The sequence below is a fragment of the Lissotriton vulgaris genome, chromosome 5, assembly GCF_964263255.1.
Source record: "Lissotriton vulgaris chromosome 5, aLisVul1.2, whole genome shotgun sequence".
Lineage (NCBI taxonomy): Eukaryota > Metazoa > Chordata > Amphibia > Caudata > Salamandridae > Lissotriton > Lissotriton vulgaris.
The window spans coordinates 49611678-49628125 of record NC_141693.1 but is presented as its reverse complement, the minus strand read 5'-3'; the positions used below and the strand labels follow the sequence as shown (position 1 = coordinate 49628125).

The 16448-nt window shown below is 45.4% G+C and overlaps 1 protein-coding gene across 4 annotated transcripts in view; it reads left to right on the top strand.

Moving 5' to 3' along the window:
• LOC147710112 (E3 ubiquitin-protein ligase TRIM39-like) overlaps positions 1 to 16448 on the top strand; it is a 413790-nt gene that overhangs the window by 75093 nt on the left and 322249 nt on the right. For all 4 annotated transcript variants that reach the window (XM_086920810.1, XM_086920812.1, XM_086920811.1 and 1 more), the window contains exon 6: positions 14706 to 14728. In XM_086920810.1, coding sequence (XP_086776936.1) covers positions 14706 to 14728 — 23 coding nt within the window. The remainder of the gene's footprint in view (positions 1 to 14705; positions 14729 to 16448) is intronic.

The following is a 16448-nucleotide window of genomic DNA, read 5'->3' as shown; positions in this document are numbered from 1 at the left end:
ATGTAAATGGGCCATTATAACAGAGGAGCGGTCCAAGCGGAGAAGGTTGTGTTGTTTAATGAGCGAGAAGTAATGTATTACTATGCCACATAATGTGACCATTCTGGACAGGGCCCAAGCCCTACATCTTACCGTATGGATCTCTGTCATCAGCCTACTAAAACTGGAAGAGGGGGAATTCTGATTCTCTGAGCCAGCAGGATAGCTCTGCGACATTTTTTCAGCAGAAAGTAAGCTGGCGGCGGCGTAGAGCTCCGCGGCCTTTCCCTGATTCCCACACGGAGCGTTGCTGAGGAGTTTTGAATGCTCTCAGATGTTCGACTTACCTGCCTGAACCCGGTCGAAACTGGATGATACCGGAGGGTGTTGACTTGGGCGCGGTGCTGGTGCCCCTCTTGAATGTTGGTGCTCTGGAGGCTGCTGCAGCTGAAGAGCTCTGTTTCCAGGCTCGGGACCTGCAGATCCATGCATTGGTAGGGAGAGGCTGCGGCTCTCGGGAGGCGGCAGCATCACAGCTCAAGACTGCCACAAGGGCTTTTCCGCCCAGAGAACTGATTGAATCTTTGTGCTGTTCCCTACTGGTGTGGGCCGGCTTAGTTTCGACAGCCAGTGGAGGAGTAGCTCACAGAGTATGTGGAGTGCTCACCAGATGGGCTCTATTGTTAATCGACATCAGGAAAATGCCACCTAAATCTAAGAGGCAGCTGAGGGAGAAGAAAGAGATAGCAGGTTCTAATGTTGCTCAATTTAGACAAGAATTATCTCCCGCAAACCTAGAGGCTGACTCAGGTAAACCCCATGAGACCCGCACCCTGAAAAACAGCAGGAAACAGGGGCAGTGAAGTGGAGGTGCCTGCAGGAAAAAAAACAAGTAGTAGGCAAAAAAGGTAGCTTCTCAAAAGCTTTGGAAGAAATAGGGGCAGCATATGCAGAAAATAATTACTACGCCTATACCATCTCAGCCGGCTATAACAGCATTTTTCAAAACCAGAGGTGGACCTACGACTATGGATATTGAGTCAATCTACAACCTATGGAAAGGAACAGGGATGAGGATATTATCCCAAATGCTGGTTTAGAAGGCGCTTTCAGGCTAACAGTGAGGCCCATGCTATACACGATATTCAAGGAACGCAAGCGGTTAAGGATGGTAATAAAGGTACATCTTGCGATCAGACAGCAGAGGCAAGTGCTGCAGGACAAAAAACCTGTGTCTGAACGCAATTACCACTACAGTTGGTGACACTGGATACCCAATTTCAAGATGAAGAACTAATTGACTTTCCACCTGAGGGTCCAGGTCGAGGATGTGATAGGGATGTAGATAAGCTAACATCCACAGATGCCATTTTGGAGGTTATTTCGGATGGGCCAGATAAATTATATTCCCTGACAGAAGACTCTCATTCAGGGACTTTGGATTTCGATCTTGCATATAGCGACTTTGATCATATTGATACTACTTCAGGGTCTAGCATATTGGAAGCCCCCGAAATGGCTCGCAAGCAACACAAAAAATTTCGGAGGACCTCAAAGGGTTCTAAGGGGCTTAAAGAGATACGGAAGAAAAAAAACAGTTGTGCCTCTGGCCTGAAGTGGAATTATTCAGACACCGGAATCATTGGCCCTCTGGAACCAGCCTCAGTCCCTATGGGTACCTCCTTGTCCGGACATCTCGGGGATTCTGTAACAAATGAAAAATCATTGGCGAGTCTTATCCTTGAGACTATTAAGAAACATCTCGTAGAGACCAGAGCTGATGAGAAGGAGACAAGACAGGGCACAAAGAAACTGGAAGGAGCTATTCGGAAAGTAGGCAGTACCTGTGGGGAAATCTGTGAATGATTGGATGCAATGGAAGTAAGAACTGTTGCGGTGGAGAAGGATTTGGATGCTGTGAGGGAGCAAACAAAGTCTCATGAAGCCCAACTATCTGACATGATGTGGAAACTGGTGGACTTAGAAAATAGTCAGCGAAGAAACAATCTCAGAGTCCTTGGGATTAAGGAAGGCATAGAAGGGGATGATATTCGGTACTTTATTTTAGGTCTTTTTATGAAGTCTTTCCCTGAGTTTATTAGGTGGGACTGGGAGCGAGAGATTCAGAGGGTTCATTGATGTTCTCTTTGTCTGTTATAAGGTGCCTAACAGAGATATAAATCAGCCGAGGGCAATTCTGTTTTTTTTGGCAATTTCTCACCAAGGCAGGCCATCTTTAAAAAAGCTCGCCTGGAGGCTAGTTGGCATTTCAAGGATGGTTCTTTTTTCATACACCCTGATTTCTGCCCTATAACCGATGAGCGCAGATGCCGCTTGCGGCAGTTAATCAAACCAGGTTTGAGGCATTTTTACTCTCTCCAGCGAGGCTAAAACGATTGTTAAAGGGGCTGTTAGATTTTTTTACTTCGGAGATTCAGGCTAGAGAATATCTTGACCAAGCCCATGGGGAAAAGAGAAAGGAACAGAATTGCGTGAATAGGGCTGGTTGCGTGTCATGTTTTTTTTCGGGAGTAATCGGATTATGGCCTCTCTATTGTTTGGCCCTTTTTTCTTCTTTTTTTCATTTTTGTCTGAGTTTGTGGGGGTAGAATGGAATCTGATAGAGTTGGGAGATCCTATTTTTCAGTTTTTTCTTCTTTTTGTGTTGGGGGGGGGGGGGGGGGTGGAGGTACTCCGGCGGTGTGTGCTTTCTCTATCATACAGACCTGGAAGGTCTGAAAGCTTTCAGAGGGTGGGGGTGTGTGTGAGGGGTGGTGGGGGTGGCAGGGGGTTTGGCAGGGGTTTTGGTTCTATTGGTGCTAAAGTTGAAAGCAAACTACAGCTAAAGAATGGTATGGGTTTTCTTTCTTTGTTCTTTTTTGGGTTTTTGAAAATTGTAAAAAAGGGCTAAAATTGCAAAAATAACCCAATGTTTTCATAGAAATTTGATAGGCACCCTATGTAGCTATGTTGTGAGTCTTATATATAATATAAATATATTGGTTGGATTTCTATGAAGAGAAGTGATTTAATGAATAATGGCTAATATTCGTATTGCAACTATAAATATTTGTGGCCTTAATGATGGGACAAAAAGAAGAAGGATTCAAGAAGATCTTAACGTCTTACAAGTGGATCTGGTGTGTCTACAAGAGACTCCTATAGCCTGTAAAGATTATACATTGCTCGACAATGGTCTCTGCTCAGGGTTTATTAAAGCTATTCAGGTTTTATACGCTAAACCCACAGCTTGATTACAAATCATGGGAGGAAAGTCAGAGGCGTTTGTGATAGGTAGGGGAATTAGACAGGGGTGTCCATCTTCCCCGCCTGCTGTTCGCTTTATATATAGATCCCTTTCTCCGACGTCTTGAGGCTTCTATGAATATTCTTCCAATTAGCCTATATGTCAGAGACACAAAATTATTGGCTTATGCCGATGATGTGGTTATTATCACCTCCGAGCCAGATAATACAATGGATGAAGTTGAAATATTGGCTGAGCACTTTGGCTCATTTTCAGGCTATCGGCTGAATAGAGCAAAAACACAGATCTTAGCTAATAGGTATACCACTGCTGCAGATAGTAGGATCGTGGAAGAGTCTATATACTTAGACATATGTGTAAGAGCTAAGGTTGAAGATAATATAGACCTATATCTTACCCACATAATTGGTAACATTAAGAATATGTGCCGCAGGGATAATCTAAAGCTATCTATAATTGGCAGATGTAACCTGATTAAAATGATGATTCTGCCTAAACTGTTATACATCGTAAAATTTCCCTTTAAATACACAATACATGGCTTAGGCAGATTGAAAGGGAGGTTGCTAGATTTATATGGTCCTAAAAGCGGACACACAAATTGAATAAATTCTTATCTCTTCCTAGGGAAAGGGGTGGTCTTGGCTTACCTAATCTTAAATTATATTATTTAGCAGCTTCTTTACAATATTAATGGCCTTTATTTGGGTTTATGAAAAAGGAAGATATTGATATTGATTCTAATCATGTACCCTCAATATTTGATCATTTGATTGGCTTGAAGGGCCAAAGGCTGTCTGTTAAAAATATATGAACCTAATTACTTCAAAAAGGCTGGCTTTAAGACTCTAATAGCAGCACAGCAAAACTGGGCGGGGTCAGGAAAAGAATAGGGCTTAGTAGATTTAATAGAGATACACCATTGATGGATAATAATCATATACCGGAGACATTTACAGATGAGTACATACAAAGGTGGGAGATAGCAGGTATCATTAGGATAGGTGATCTTTTGACTGGGGAACATATTACCTCTTTTGACGTAGTTAGGGCCAGATTTAATATTAACCTTCGGGAATTTTAAAAGTTTTTACAAGTAAGGGATTTTCTTCTTAAGAAGGCAGGCGGGGCAGTGGGGTTCTCTGTGATTCCATTGATGGAAGTCCTAACTGGTACATCCGGTTTGTCAATTTCATCTCTGTACAGTATATTGTTGGAGGGTGTAACAGATGATCTTGAAAAGCACGCATTGAAATGGCAGGTCAGGATATCTGTGGTCGAGTCATGCCTTTTGAACTCAATAGAAATGGCAAAAATGGTAATATGTACTGCAAACTTGTGGACACAGCATTTTAAGACTCTTTTTGACTTGTATATTACGCCTGCAAAAATTGTAAGTGGGGTGGTATGAAGGGAGCCCATTGTTTTAGGTATAATGGATTTGGGGCGGATATGACTCATTTTCTCTGCTTGTCCTAGTTTAGATTCATTAAGGAGTGAAATCTCTGGCTGTCTGCAATATGTTTTAAAAAAGGAAATTTAGCTTTTTCCACAGCTTATGTTACTAGGGGTGACGGCACAAGATGACTCTAGCAGTGAGCTTCTATTTATAGCCATGTCTGTGCTTAGACTATGTATTGCTTCAGCGTGGCTAGATCCTCACCCTCCAACTTTTTTGCAATGGAAAGCCTGGCTTTTACATATATTTAATTTGGAAAGTGGATTTTATGAACAAAAAGGTAGGAAAGGTAGAAATAAATGGCTTAAGATTTGGAGTCCATTAAAAGACTGGGTTAATGGATTAAGTTAAGAGAGTTTATTTGGGTATTATGATGAATTTTATAAGTCTACTAATATGTGTTTTTTTCTCTTTTTATGAATTTGTTCCCGGCTGCATGCTATATGTTAGATGCTGGCTTTCTCTGCTTTGTGTAACTCATTATTTACATGAACATATTGGTGTCTTGACAAGGAAAAGTTTGCTAATTTATTGAAAGCTGTTTTTGCATTCTTCTGTTTGTTTCTTTTCTGTATGTTTGCTTATATATTTTAAAATAAAAATATTATGGGGGAAAACAAAACTGGAATAGGGTGCCTCCTGCATAGGTAGTGGGTGTATTTGGCCCTGCTCAAATGTAAGATGCGGGCATGTCACTATTATGTATCCAGTTATGCATGAATTGAATCTGGGCCACTAGGTAGTAGATTTTAAATTTGGACACTGCAAACCCTCCCCTATCTTAAGGAAGACATAGTCAACTCCAGCTCAGTCGAGGTTACCTACCAGCTCGAGTCAAGCAGACCACAAGCGAGTTTAGTTGCTTAATGAAAAACCTATACAAAGGGATAGGTTTGTTTTAAAACATATAGATTAACTTGGAGAGGATTTACATTTTCATCAGAGTACTCCTGCCCGCTAAAGTTAAGAGCAGAATGATCCTTTGAGACACCGGTGATCTTCCAGATCCCACACTACCAGGAGAGCCTCATCTACATACGTAGAGAGTAAGGTGTAGCGATGCCCCAAATGTATCCTACACCAGGAATTAAATTCCTGAACTATACAGGTAAGGGGTTCCACAGCAAGGGCGAAAAGCAAGGGGGCAGCCTTGCATCATGCCTCTACTGATAGAAAACCCTGCAGACCTCCCCCCTATTGATCCTAACACGAGCCAGAGGGTCTGCGTATAGTAATCTAATCCACATAGTCGCAGCACCTCCTAGCCCCATTCTGGCCAGCACCGCCATTAAAAAGAACCATTTAATAATACTGAAGGCCTTACCAGCATCTAGAAACTCTACTGCAACTTTCAGGCGAGGGTCTCATTAATGCGTAAGAGCAAAAAGAGTAGATAGGTTGTCAGCAGACTAAATGCCAGGGAATAAACCGGATTGATGCGGTTGTACCAGGAGGGGCGTGAAGTGCAATGATCTATTTAACCTGCAATCCAGCTAATATTTTACTGTCCACATTTATAAGAGACAGGGGTCAGTAAGAATCACATCCCTCCTGGGGCTTATCCGGCTTGAAGACGGTGATCATAAGCACGTCCCTTATGGCATGCAGGTGTGTACCCATCTCTTAAGGTTCATCATATACTACTAATAATAAAGGCGGAAGCTGCTCGGTATATGTATTATAACATTTATTAGCGAAGCCATCACTTCCAGGTGCACTACCATTTTTCAGCTGTCGAATTACTGTTTTGTTCTCTCCTAATTTATTGGGCTGATTTAGTACAGCACGTTCTTAAGGTCCTAATCAGGCCAAAGTGGCCCGCTCTAGGTAGATAGGAATACATGTGTCTTCCTTCTGCAGTTTGGAAGTGTTTAACTTCCTATAAAATATAACAAAGGAGTCTGTAATGGCCTGGGGTATAAAGGGACTCATCAGCTGACGTTTGGAGGTGTGTAATATGGCTAGCAGCCCATCTAGCACAGAACACATAGAGCGTGTTCCCCTATCTGTACCCTCCCCATTTGTTTGTTTACGTTTGTTTGAATTTTGAATTACAGGTATTGAAACAGGTGACATAGGCAAGTTTACACATTTTGACACTGATGCATTAAATCACATAGCACCTGACACCATCTAAACTTTGCAGAATAATGATTTGTGTACCCAGAATATTTGAAATACTTAGATAAACAGAGCGTTCACATTATGCAACATAACCTCGGTGTAAAAGTCTCATTGTTTCAGCTTTGTGAGACAACGATTCATGCCAACTTTTGTGTATCATCACTATAATCAGCCCGACTGCACCTTAATTGCGTATTACTCTTGTATGATGTCTTTCCTTACTGCTTGAGTAATCCAGTTTCAGCCCGGATACATGCAAGAGGTGCACAGTGTTTGGGGCCCTGTGGACTTCCTATATTAACCACCACTTCTATACTGACGCTTTCTTTACTGTACACTATTCGCTGGCTCTTGCGCCTCATATAGCTCTGAGGAAGTGTTGTGCATTTCCGAATACTCCTGCCAGGATTTACGGGAGTCTGTTAGTATTGCATCCCACTCTGCCACCAACATCTGTTTACGTACTCCTACAGTGTCTTCGGGGGTAATCGCTACACTTTCCGCCTGTGCCCAGCATAGAAGCGACCGAAACCAGGCCTTCGCAGCAGGAGGATCAGGGAATTTCTAGCGCTTAGTCAGTAGCCGCTTGGCCACAAAAAGTCCCAGGTATATGAAACCGGTCATTACTTTATACTTTCTAGACCTCTGGTAGAGCCCCAGAAGACATACCTCCCAGGTCCACTCCAGTGCGCGATCCGTGCACTGGGTTAAATGTTTAGTGACCACTTCCCAATAGGACATTATGGCAGTGTAGGAGATCTCCTCCTACTAGATCACATCTGTGACATTGGGCATCATTGCGACTGAAGTATTGATTGACCTTGGCTGGTGTCATATAAGCTCTGTGAGAATTGGATGAGGCGGAATCTAGAGTTCCGGGGGAAGTATGTGGGACCATCTAGTGAGGTGTTGGCCCGTGCCCAGCTCGTGCAAATACTGGATTGTCAAGTGCGTTGCAGTCTCTTATGTTATATTTTTCCATAGTGTGTGCAGGGCCCACAGCATCGCAGCGTGTACTAAAAATTGGCCTTGTGGTAGGTTGGATTCTTCAGTACGTGCGTCAAATGGCATCAGCAGTCTATCATGATCTAAGTCCCGGAAGGTTTGGATTTCCGCCTTCTCCCATGAGTAAAGTTCTGCTCCGGTGATTGCTTGATGCTGCCTGCGCGTGCCAAGCACACATAGGGAAGGTGCGTATTGGGTGACTGTATGCATGTGCTTTTGGCTGCGGCGGAAGCAGGTGTAAGCCACTTTTGTCAGCAGCAGGGTAGGTGACATACCTGTTCTACCGGGATGAAATAGCGTTACTATTTGGGGATGACGCCAGGTAATAGTGTTCCATATTTGGCACAGCGAGGCCACCACTGTTAGTTCGGAGATATAACTTGGGCACTACCCTACTACGTGTTCCATGGCAGATAAATTGTCCGATGTCTTGCTCAAACATGCAAAAAAATGCTGGTTTGACAATATAAGGGTAGGGTTGTAAGGTGGTAGAAAAGTCTTTCAGGAGCGCAATGCGACCCATGGTAGCCAGTGGAAGAGTGCACCCAAATGTCATTTGTGACCTGACTGCTGTGCTAGCGCATGTGCGGTTTCCCTCCAGTGGATCTGCTGGGTCCCGGTAGATTAGGATCCCAAGGTAGCGGATCGCTGTCAGCTGCCAGCGCACCGGTGTCCCGTTGATTGACAATCTTGGGTCTGGGGTTGACTCTGAGAAGGGGTACAAGCACGATTTCTCCCAATTCACACAGAGTCCTGATAGAGAGGCAAAGTTGAGCAGCACCTTTTCTATTGTTCGCGCAGCAACCTGACATCTCTAAGATATATTAACAGGTCTTCTGCATAGAGCGACAGCATGTATGCTGTCTCCCAAGCGAGGCCCCATTCCTCCTGTGTCCTGCGCAGTGATACGGCTAGCGGCTCAATGGCCAGGGCGAACAGTAGTTGGGAGAGCGGGCAGCCCTGTCGGGTGCCTCCCTCGATTGGGATTGGTTGGGATATGTACGACCCTGTTTTAACTGTGCTTTGCAATATTTGGCTGGCAGTCCATCGGGCCCTGGTGTTTTACCTCTGGCTAATGCTTGTATTGCCTGCTGTATATCTAGGAGTGTGACCGGCTGGTTCAACTCAGCTCTCTTCCTCGTAGTCACCTAAGACATGGTGAGTGGAGATGGAAAGGATTATAGTGCTGTCGGTGGTACACGGATTACTGATCTGTACACTCTGATGTAGTGGGCAGTGAATTCATATTGAATGTTGTATTGACGAGTGAGCGGCTGTCCTGTTATGGACCGCAGTTGTAGCGTAGGTTGCTGTGCATGTTCTTGTCTTATCAATCTCGTTAACAGCCTCCCCGCCGTGTCTGCGGCCACTGTGTGCGCGCTACATAAGCTGCATAATTTAAACAGCGCAGCTGTTCAAGAACTTCAGTATGTTTTTGTCTCTCGGTGTCCAGAGCTTGTTAAGTGCCAGTACCTGATCCTGCGGTCACCTCATTCTTCGGTGCTCCTCTGTTCTCCTGCTACTCCTGACAGTCCCCAAGACCGACTCCCCAACCAATCCAGATGCTGATCAAATACAGTGAGAGCAGTGCCAGGATTGGCTTGAGCGGGCTGGTCTGACGCTCCGCTGAGGCTCATGCACACTGTGCCATTTCTCCACTCGGCTGTAGAATACAACCCTCTTGAAGAAACCGAATTGCCATGTCTGTTTGGCCGGTCTAAGATAGCAGGCCAAACAGACACACACACACACTTAGGAGTGCACCAACCACTCCTCCCTGTGACCCTAGCTCTGCCCCATCCAAAGCATTCTGGCTTGGCCAGCAGCTGAACAATTCGTTTTCGGCTGCTGGCTCTTTGCTAGTGGGGCAACACTCCTCTGCCATTGTGGAGGAACCATCGCTGAATTTGATGGGGAACCAATCTTTGCATTTGTCTTTTAGGTCCATGGTGACGATTGACGAATTAAACTGCCACCTTGTCATTTTTGTATCCCTGATAGACAGTTTCTGTCCCTTGTTCAGAGCACAGGATGTGAAGTCGCTGCATCTGCCTAGTCTTTTCCAGAAAGTTTGTGTTATTTGGCAGTTAACCAGTCAAAATCTTTGTTTTAGTTTTCCTTGAACTTTGACCTCCCAACACTGGTATAAAGGTTCAGCCGGGTCACCATCCGCACGATGAACACCATCCACTCCGGATCTCCAACCGACCCCTGCCCTCACCACGTCTTCAACAAGGCCGACGCTGTCATCGCACCCGATCTGCGGGACATCATCAACACCTCCTTCGACACCGCTACCTTCCCGGAGAGCTGGAAGCACGCCGAACTCAGCGCTCTACTGAAGAAACCATCAGCGGATCCCACCGAACTCAAAAACTACCGCCCCATCTCGCTCCTCCCGTTTCCGGCCAAAGTCATCGAGAAGACCGTCAACAAGCAGCTGGCCGCTTTTCTCGACACGAACGGATCCCTCGACCTCTCGCAGTCTGGCTTCCGGGCCAACCACAGCACCGAGACCGCCCTCATCGCAGTCACTGATGACATCCGAGCCCTGCTCGACAACGGAGAAACAGCGGCCCTCATCCTCCTGGACCTCTCCGCGGCATTCGACACAGTCTGCCACCGCACCCTAGTGCAGCGCCTCAGCAACGTCAGAATCCAGGAGAATAGTATCAGAGAGAAGGGTTAACCCAAATGAGTCACTGGGACCTGGGTGTACAGCATTAAGAGGGAAGGGGTCCCAGTTACGGAGGGGTGCGAGTGATCACAACCAATTAATTAAATCAAATAAACAAAGATACGTCTATAATGTTTTATTCACATTATAGGAAAAAACAACAATTATAATCTCAAACAATGCGGTTGCATTAGTGCCCCTGGGGGTAAAGAGGACGTGAAGTCGTGAGGGAGGTGTAGGTGGGGGATAGTGACAATAAAAACACGTATATATCAGACGTTAGTACAAATTCAATGAAAGATATATAACAAAACGGTCACAGTTCAAACCAATAGTTCATAGTACACATGCCCCATTGTCCATAATATACAGGAATAGTGGGTAAGGAGAGGCTGTGTGATAAACCGGGGAGTGTCGACGTTTCGACCCCAAGTAAGGCAGGAATCAATGAAGTCCTTGCATGAGGGTCTTCATCAGGACGATGGAAGGGTGGGGCTAACAACCTATTTTAAGGAGTAATTGATTCATATTATTATAATGGTCATTAAAGGAATGTCTTAATCAAAAGAAGGGTTACGGGGTGGACACACCGAGTATACCTGAATAAATCAGTGATTCCTGGTCATTGGTCAGGATGGGTCCGATGAGAAGAATTCAATCCTACGGAAGATGCCAACAATGTGTAAAAACTATATTGTGAAACATCATCGTAACGAAAATTAATAAATCAGACTTACATATTATATTAAATCCGGTATCCCGATATGATGGGGGAGATGGATCCGGACACAGGAGAAGGCACTGGAGTGGATCATCTCCTTCCTCGCCGGAAGGACACAGAGAGTCCGCCTTCCCCCGTTCAGATCAGAAGCCACCGAAGTCATCTGCGGCGTCCCTCAGGGCTCCTCGCTCAGCCCCACCCTCTTCAATGTCTACATGAGCCCCCTTGCGGCCATCGCACGCCAACATAACCTCAACATCATCTCCTACGCCGACGACACTCAGCTGATCCTCTCCCTCACCAACGACCCCGCCACTGCCAGAGCCAACCTACACGAAGGGATGACAGACGTAGCCGAGTGGATGATGACCAGCCACCTGAAACTGAACTCAGACAAGACGGAAGTTCTCATCCTGGGCTCCTCGCCCTCCGCCTGGGACGACTCCTGGTGGTCCCCCGCCCTGGGCAGCGCACCCAAACCGACAGACCACGCACGCAACCTGGGCTTCATCCTGGACTCCTCCCTCTCCATGACCAGACAAGTCAACGCCGTCTCCTCGTCTTGCTTCAATATCCTGCGCATGCTACGTAAGATCTTCCGGTGGATCCCCACCGAGACCAGGAAGATGGTCACCCAGGCCCTCGTCACCAGCCGACTGGACTACGGCAACGCCCTCTACGCCGGAACCACCGCCAAGCTCCAGAAGAGACTCCAGCGGATCCAGAACGCCTCAGCAAGACTCATCCTCGACATCCCCCGACACAGCCACATATCCGGACACCTGAGAGACCTGCACTGGCTCCCGGTCAACAAGAGAATCACCTTCCGTCTCCTCACCCACGCTCACAAAGCCCTACAAAACCAAGGCCCAAGATACCTCAACAGCCGCCTCAACTTCTACACTCCCACCCGCCAGCTTCGATCGACCAGCCGCGCCCTCGCCGCCGTCCCCCGCACCCGAAGAGCCACAACAGGAGGAAGGTCCTTCTCCTACCTGGCCGCCAAGACTTGGAACTCCCTCCCGACCCACCTCCGCCTGACCCAAGACCACCTCGCCTTTAGGAAGCAGCTCAAGACCTGGCTGTTCGAGCAGTAGCGGACCCCCCTCCCCAGCGCCTTGAGACCCTACGGGTGAGTAGTGCGCTATACAAATGCCATTGATTGATTGATTGATTAGTGATCCTTTTTGAGAGTGGGTTTTGAAAGCCAGGCACTGCCCTTGGCTTCACAAGGTATTCCAAGTCGAGGGGGTCTAGGGGAGCATAGCACAGAGGACATTATGGAACGGGGAAAACAAAATGGAGCACCTCCAAACTTATTGGCTTCATCGTTATAGGTGGTAACGCAATCTGAGTATGCACTGCGCATATACCCATGAACTCACATTGACATACTCTGTGTACTCAGGGAGTCCAATTATGACCTACTACATGAATTTACCAGGAAGAGCTTATAGGAAACCCTTGCAATACCTATATTTCACTACTCCAATCAACTACTCCCAAACATCAGGAATGTCAAAGCATAGGCATGGCAATGGATAAAGACGTATCATTGTGAGTGGTCCATGAAAACCCCAACAAAGTCTAGTACTCCATCAGGAAGCAGTATACGAAAACCACCTGGTCACAGGTCTCCTGCACGAGAAACAGATTTTGTGTAGAAGGATTCCACATATTTTCCATTTGAATGATAGAAAACAAGGAGAGTGGAACCCCAACCGACGTCCTTAAGGATGAGCTGCCCCTGTGTTCCCACCACTGGTTTTGCCACCTCTCGGGCCAGGTGTCGCAATGGCAGTGACCAGGATCGCAAGGAGCGAGCCAAGGGTTCGGAGCTGTGACCCCTGATGTCCCCTAAATGGCATCCATGATAGCATCTCCGCTCGAGTGTGCAGTTTTCACTTGTTTGATGACCACTGCAAGCGGGATATCCGCAGCAAGTAACGAGGACTCTAGAGTGTACAGCACTGTAGCCCTGGGGCCTTTTGTGCTGTTCTCGGTTGGAAAGATGGAATGCATAAATGCAAGACCCTAGTAGAATTGTCTCATCCAGTTGCTCAAGGGAGGTGACTATAAAGGCTTTTAACTCTTAAGTTCAGACAGTGATCATCTCCAGTTGCGAGTGCATGGCACAAGTCTGCTGCTCACCTGTGAGACATTCTTCTCCACATTAGTAGTAGTGAACTAGAAGTCCTTTAAAGTTCTCACCAGGACGGATCCACTGTGTGACCAGTGACTGTCAGTTGCAGCTATTTCGCCACCGCTCTAACCACTTCTATTAGGATTTTTAGGGGCAACAAAAGTGTTTTTTTACAACACACATTGACCTGTATTTTTCATTCTTACCTATAATGGTCCCTTCTCATTTGTTGGTCAAGTCAGCAGGAATAATATTCAGGTGCTCCTTTCTACACGTGGCACATATTTCAAAAGATCAATAGACTTTTGGGCATAAACCACAAAATCAATTAACTTTGGGGCCCACAACAGTCCATTAGTGTTATTACTCCACCTTAATCCTACCTCCATTGCCCATCATGTACCTGAGGACTCACAGATTATGTTCCCCTGGTCTGTACCAGCCCTGTAACGCAACAACTACTTTTGTTCTTTCCAGTGTCACACTGACCAAAGTTCTCGGTTTTCAGCTAGTTGGAGGATCACAACTGGTAGACAAGTGACATTCCCTACTCTGGACATGATGATCCACTGCTGCTCCATTTGCTGCTGCTCCTGTCCCGCAGCTCTAAATCACAAAGAGAGCTCACAAACCTCACCTTCTTTAATGTCCAATAACTCTCCTGTCTCCAAAATGGTAGTGTAACCTCCAAGTTAGTCGGGGAAGGTACCACAACTTCACAAGTACCTCTCCATGATTTCCTGTCCTTGGCCCCTCCTGCTTGAGCTGCTGCCATTAGGAAAGCATACTTTTGTCAGACCCCAGAGACCTGGTGAGCTGTGCCACCAAGCACATGGGAATCTCAATGTAGGTCATTGAAATGTGCCCCCTATTTGGCAGTACCTTTTAAGGGACTAAATCAGTTCAGGGGAAGCAGTGAGGGGTGACATTCATAGAGGGCCGGTATGCGAGGTCCATGGTTTGGAAAATGCAAGACCAATGTGGACTTATCAAGAGCGGGAGATATGAGGGGGACTCGGAAGAGCTTGAAGACTCTTCAGTAACATCTCAAAATCTGGAGACTTGTCTATAACTGGAGTGGTAAATCCTCTGTACTGGCAGTTTTCTGGGACAGACTGCCAAACTCAATCCTTTGAATAAGGTGCAGGCTTTCTAATGCTTCATGCCATAAGCCACATTGGTAATATATTGTTCTGATGTATTGTGGTCTCTGCCTTAAAATGAAAGTTATATCATGCATATTATAAATCTGAAAAACACATTTGTATACTATCGATTTAATGAACATTGGTTGACCTTGCATTTCTCTCCATGTCTCCGTTTCTCTAGGGCATCAAGAGCATATTTCACAGGTATGATTCTCTTCTCAATTGTTAAAGTAAATATTTAATAAATGGAATAAAATAGTGATGGTGTAAATAAACTCTGTGCTCATGTGAGTCGAAGGCGAGAAGGGTTTATAAGAAAAATCAATATTTGTGAATCACAGATTCGGCCAACCAGGGTTGTCCTTCAGTAAACTGTCAGTGAGCAGACCCCCATATCAAAGACAAATCACAAATGCATAGTTTTACACACAAAGTTCCATGACTATGTTGAACAAAGGGATTTCAAAGGTGTCTTAGTCTAAGCTCAAGCAAGAGAAGTAAGTCCACCTTCAAGTTGTAACAAGAATGTAAACTAATCTTTACTTTCTCATTACAAGAGCCAAGGTGTGAAAGATTACCTCTAAATGTCAAAAAATGCTTTTCAACTAACACCCATTACTAACCCATTGATCTTATGTGAGTCTTTAACATTCCAATGTATATGTTCAGTTCTCATCCTACAGTTGTGGAATGTCCACGTTTGTCTACTGGGATAAAAAAAGAGCCATTCGGCGTCGCATAATTATGTTTCTTTGGCCTCTAGATGATCAGAAATCAGCCCTCTGGCTATAGAAATTGGGTTCAGAGACTGCACTTGTATTTTGGAAGCTTCATAAATCTCAAACATTAACAGTCCCACTCTGTACATCAGGAACAAAACAGTAAATAAATTCTCCTGGGCAGCCTTTTATGGTGAAAATATCACCTCCAGTTAAAAAGGGAAGGTTGAGATAAACATTTTCACATTCAGAGCAGTATTGTCCCTGCAGGTTCAACTCAAGACATTGTTCACCATTTTCAAATTGTACTGGGACCATGGACATTCCTTCATTGATTTAGAAGGCAGGAGGACACAGATCTAGGAAGGCTCTGCCTGCATGCTACAGGAAATGCAGAACAAGGTCTTGATAAAGTGAGTGTCAGCTTTGATAGTCAGCAACAGCTCAGTGCTGTTGATTTGTTCATCCCTACCACCAACCCCTTCCAAACTAAGCAATTCAGGGAGCCAACTAACAACGTTTGCAACACGAATCGAGGGATCATACAGCTGTGAATGTCATACAGTTACTACTTTCTATACAAGTCTGTGCTCTTGGGCAACATAAGCGTCAAAACTATGCGGGACTGAGTCCGCACAAACCATCATATGTTGACAGAATCCCTGGCTGGCTCACAATGCTCCATCTGGACCCCTAAACTGACAGGGCACCAGAGGTGTCTGCAACCCTAGAACATGACAACCCTAATCCCGTAAAAGAAAAGTGTGAACACAAATCTTACCCTCTCGTTTGTAAATCAGGCCTACCCAAAGAGGTACAGAAGAAAGACGCAAGTGCTGTTTTAAATATTTATTGAGGAAACTAGATTCTTGTGTAAAATATATGTGCTGCAATGATTAATAGAATGAAGCAAACCAATGCCAGCAGCATGACAAGAATAGTTAACAGGATGAATAATTTAACCATTGTACATGTGCATTTGATTATATGAATACATATAATTGTGCTCCTTCCTAACTTTGCCTATCCTAATCAGCATAGGTGTGCTAAGTTGCCAGATCCTATAGAGTGCTCTGACCCCCCATTTTACCTGTGTGCGTGTATCATGCAACACCCAGGTTCGATATCGAGCAGGCCATCATCCTTCTCAGGCTAGGGACGGAATCAAGCTGGGCTAGATTATTCAGGCCCAGAGTGACTAGGAC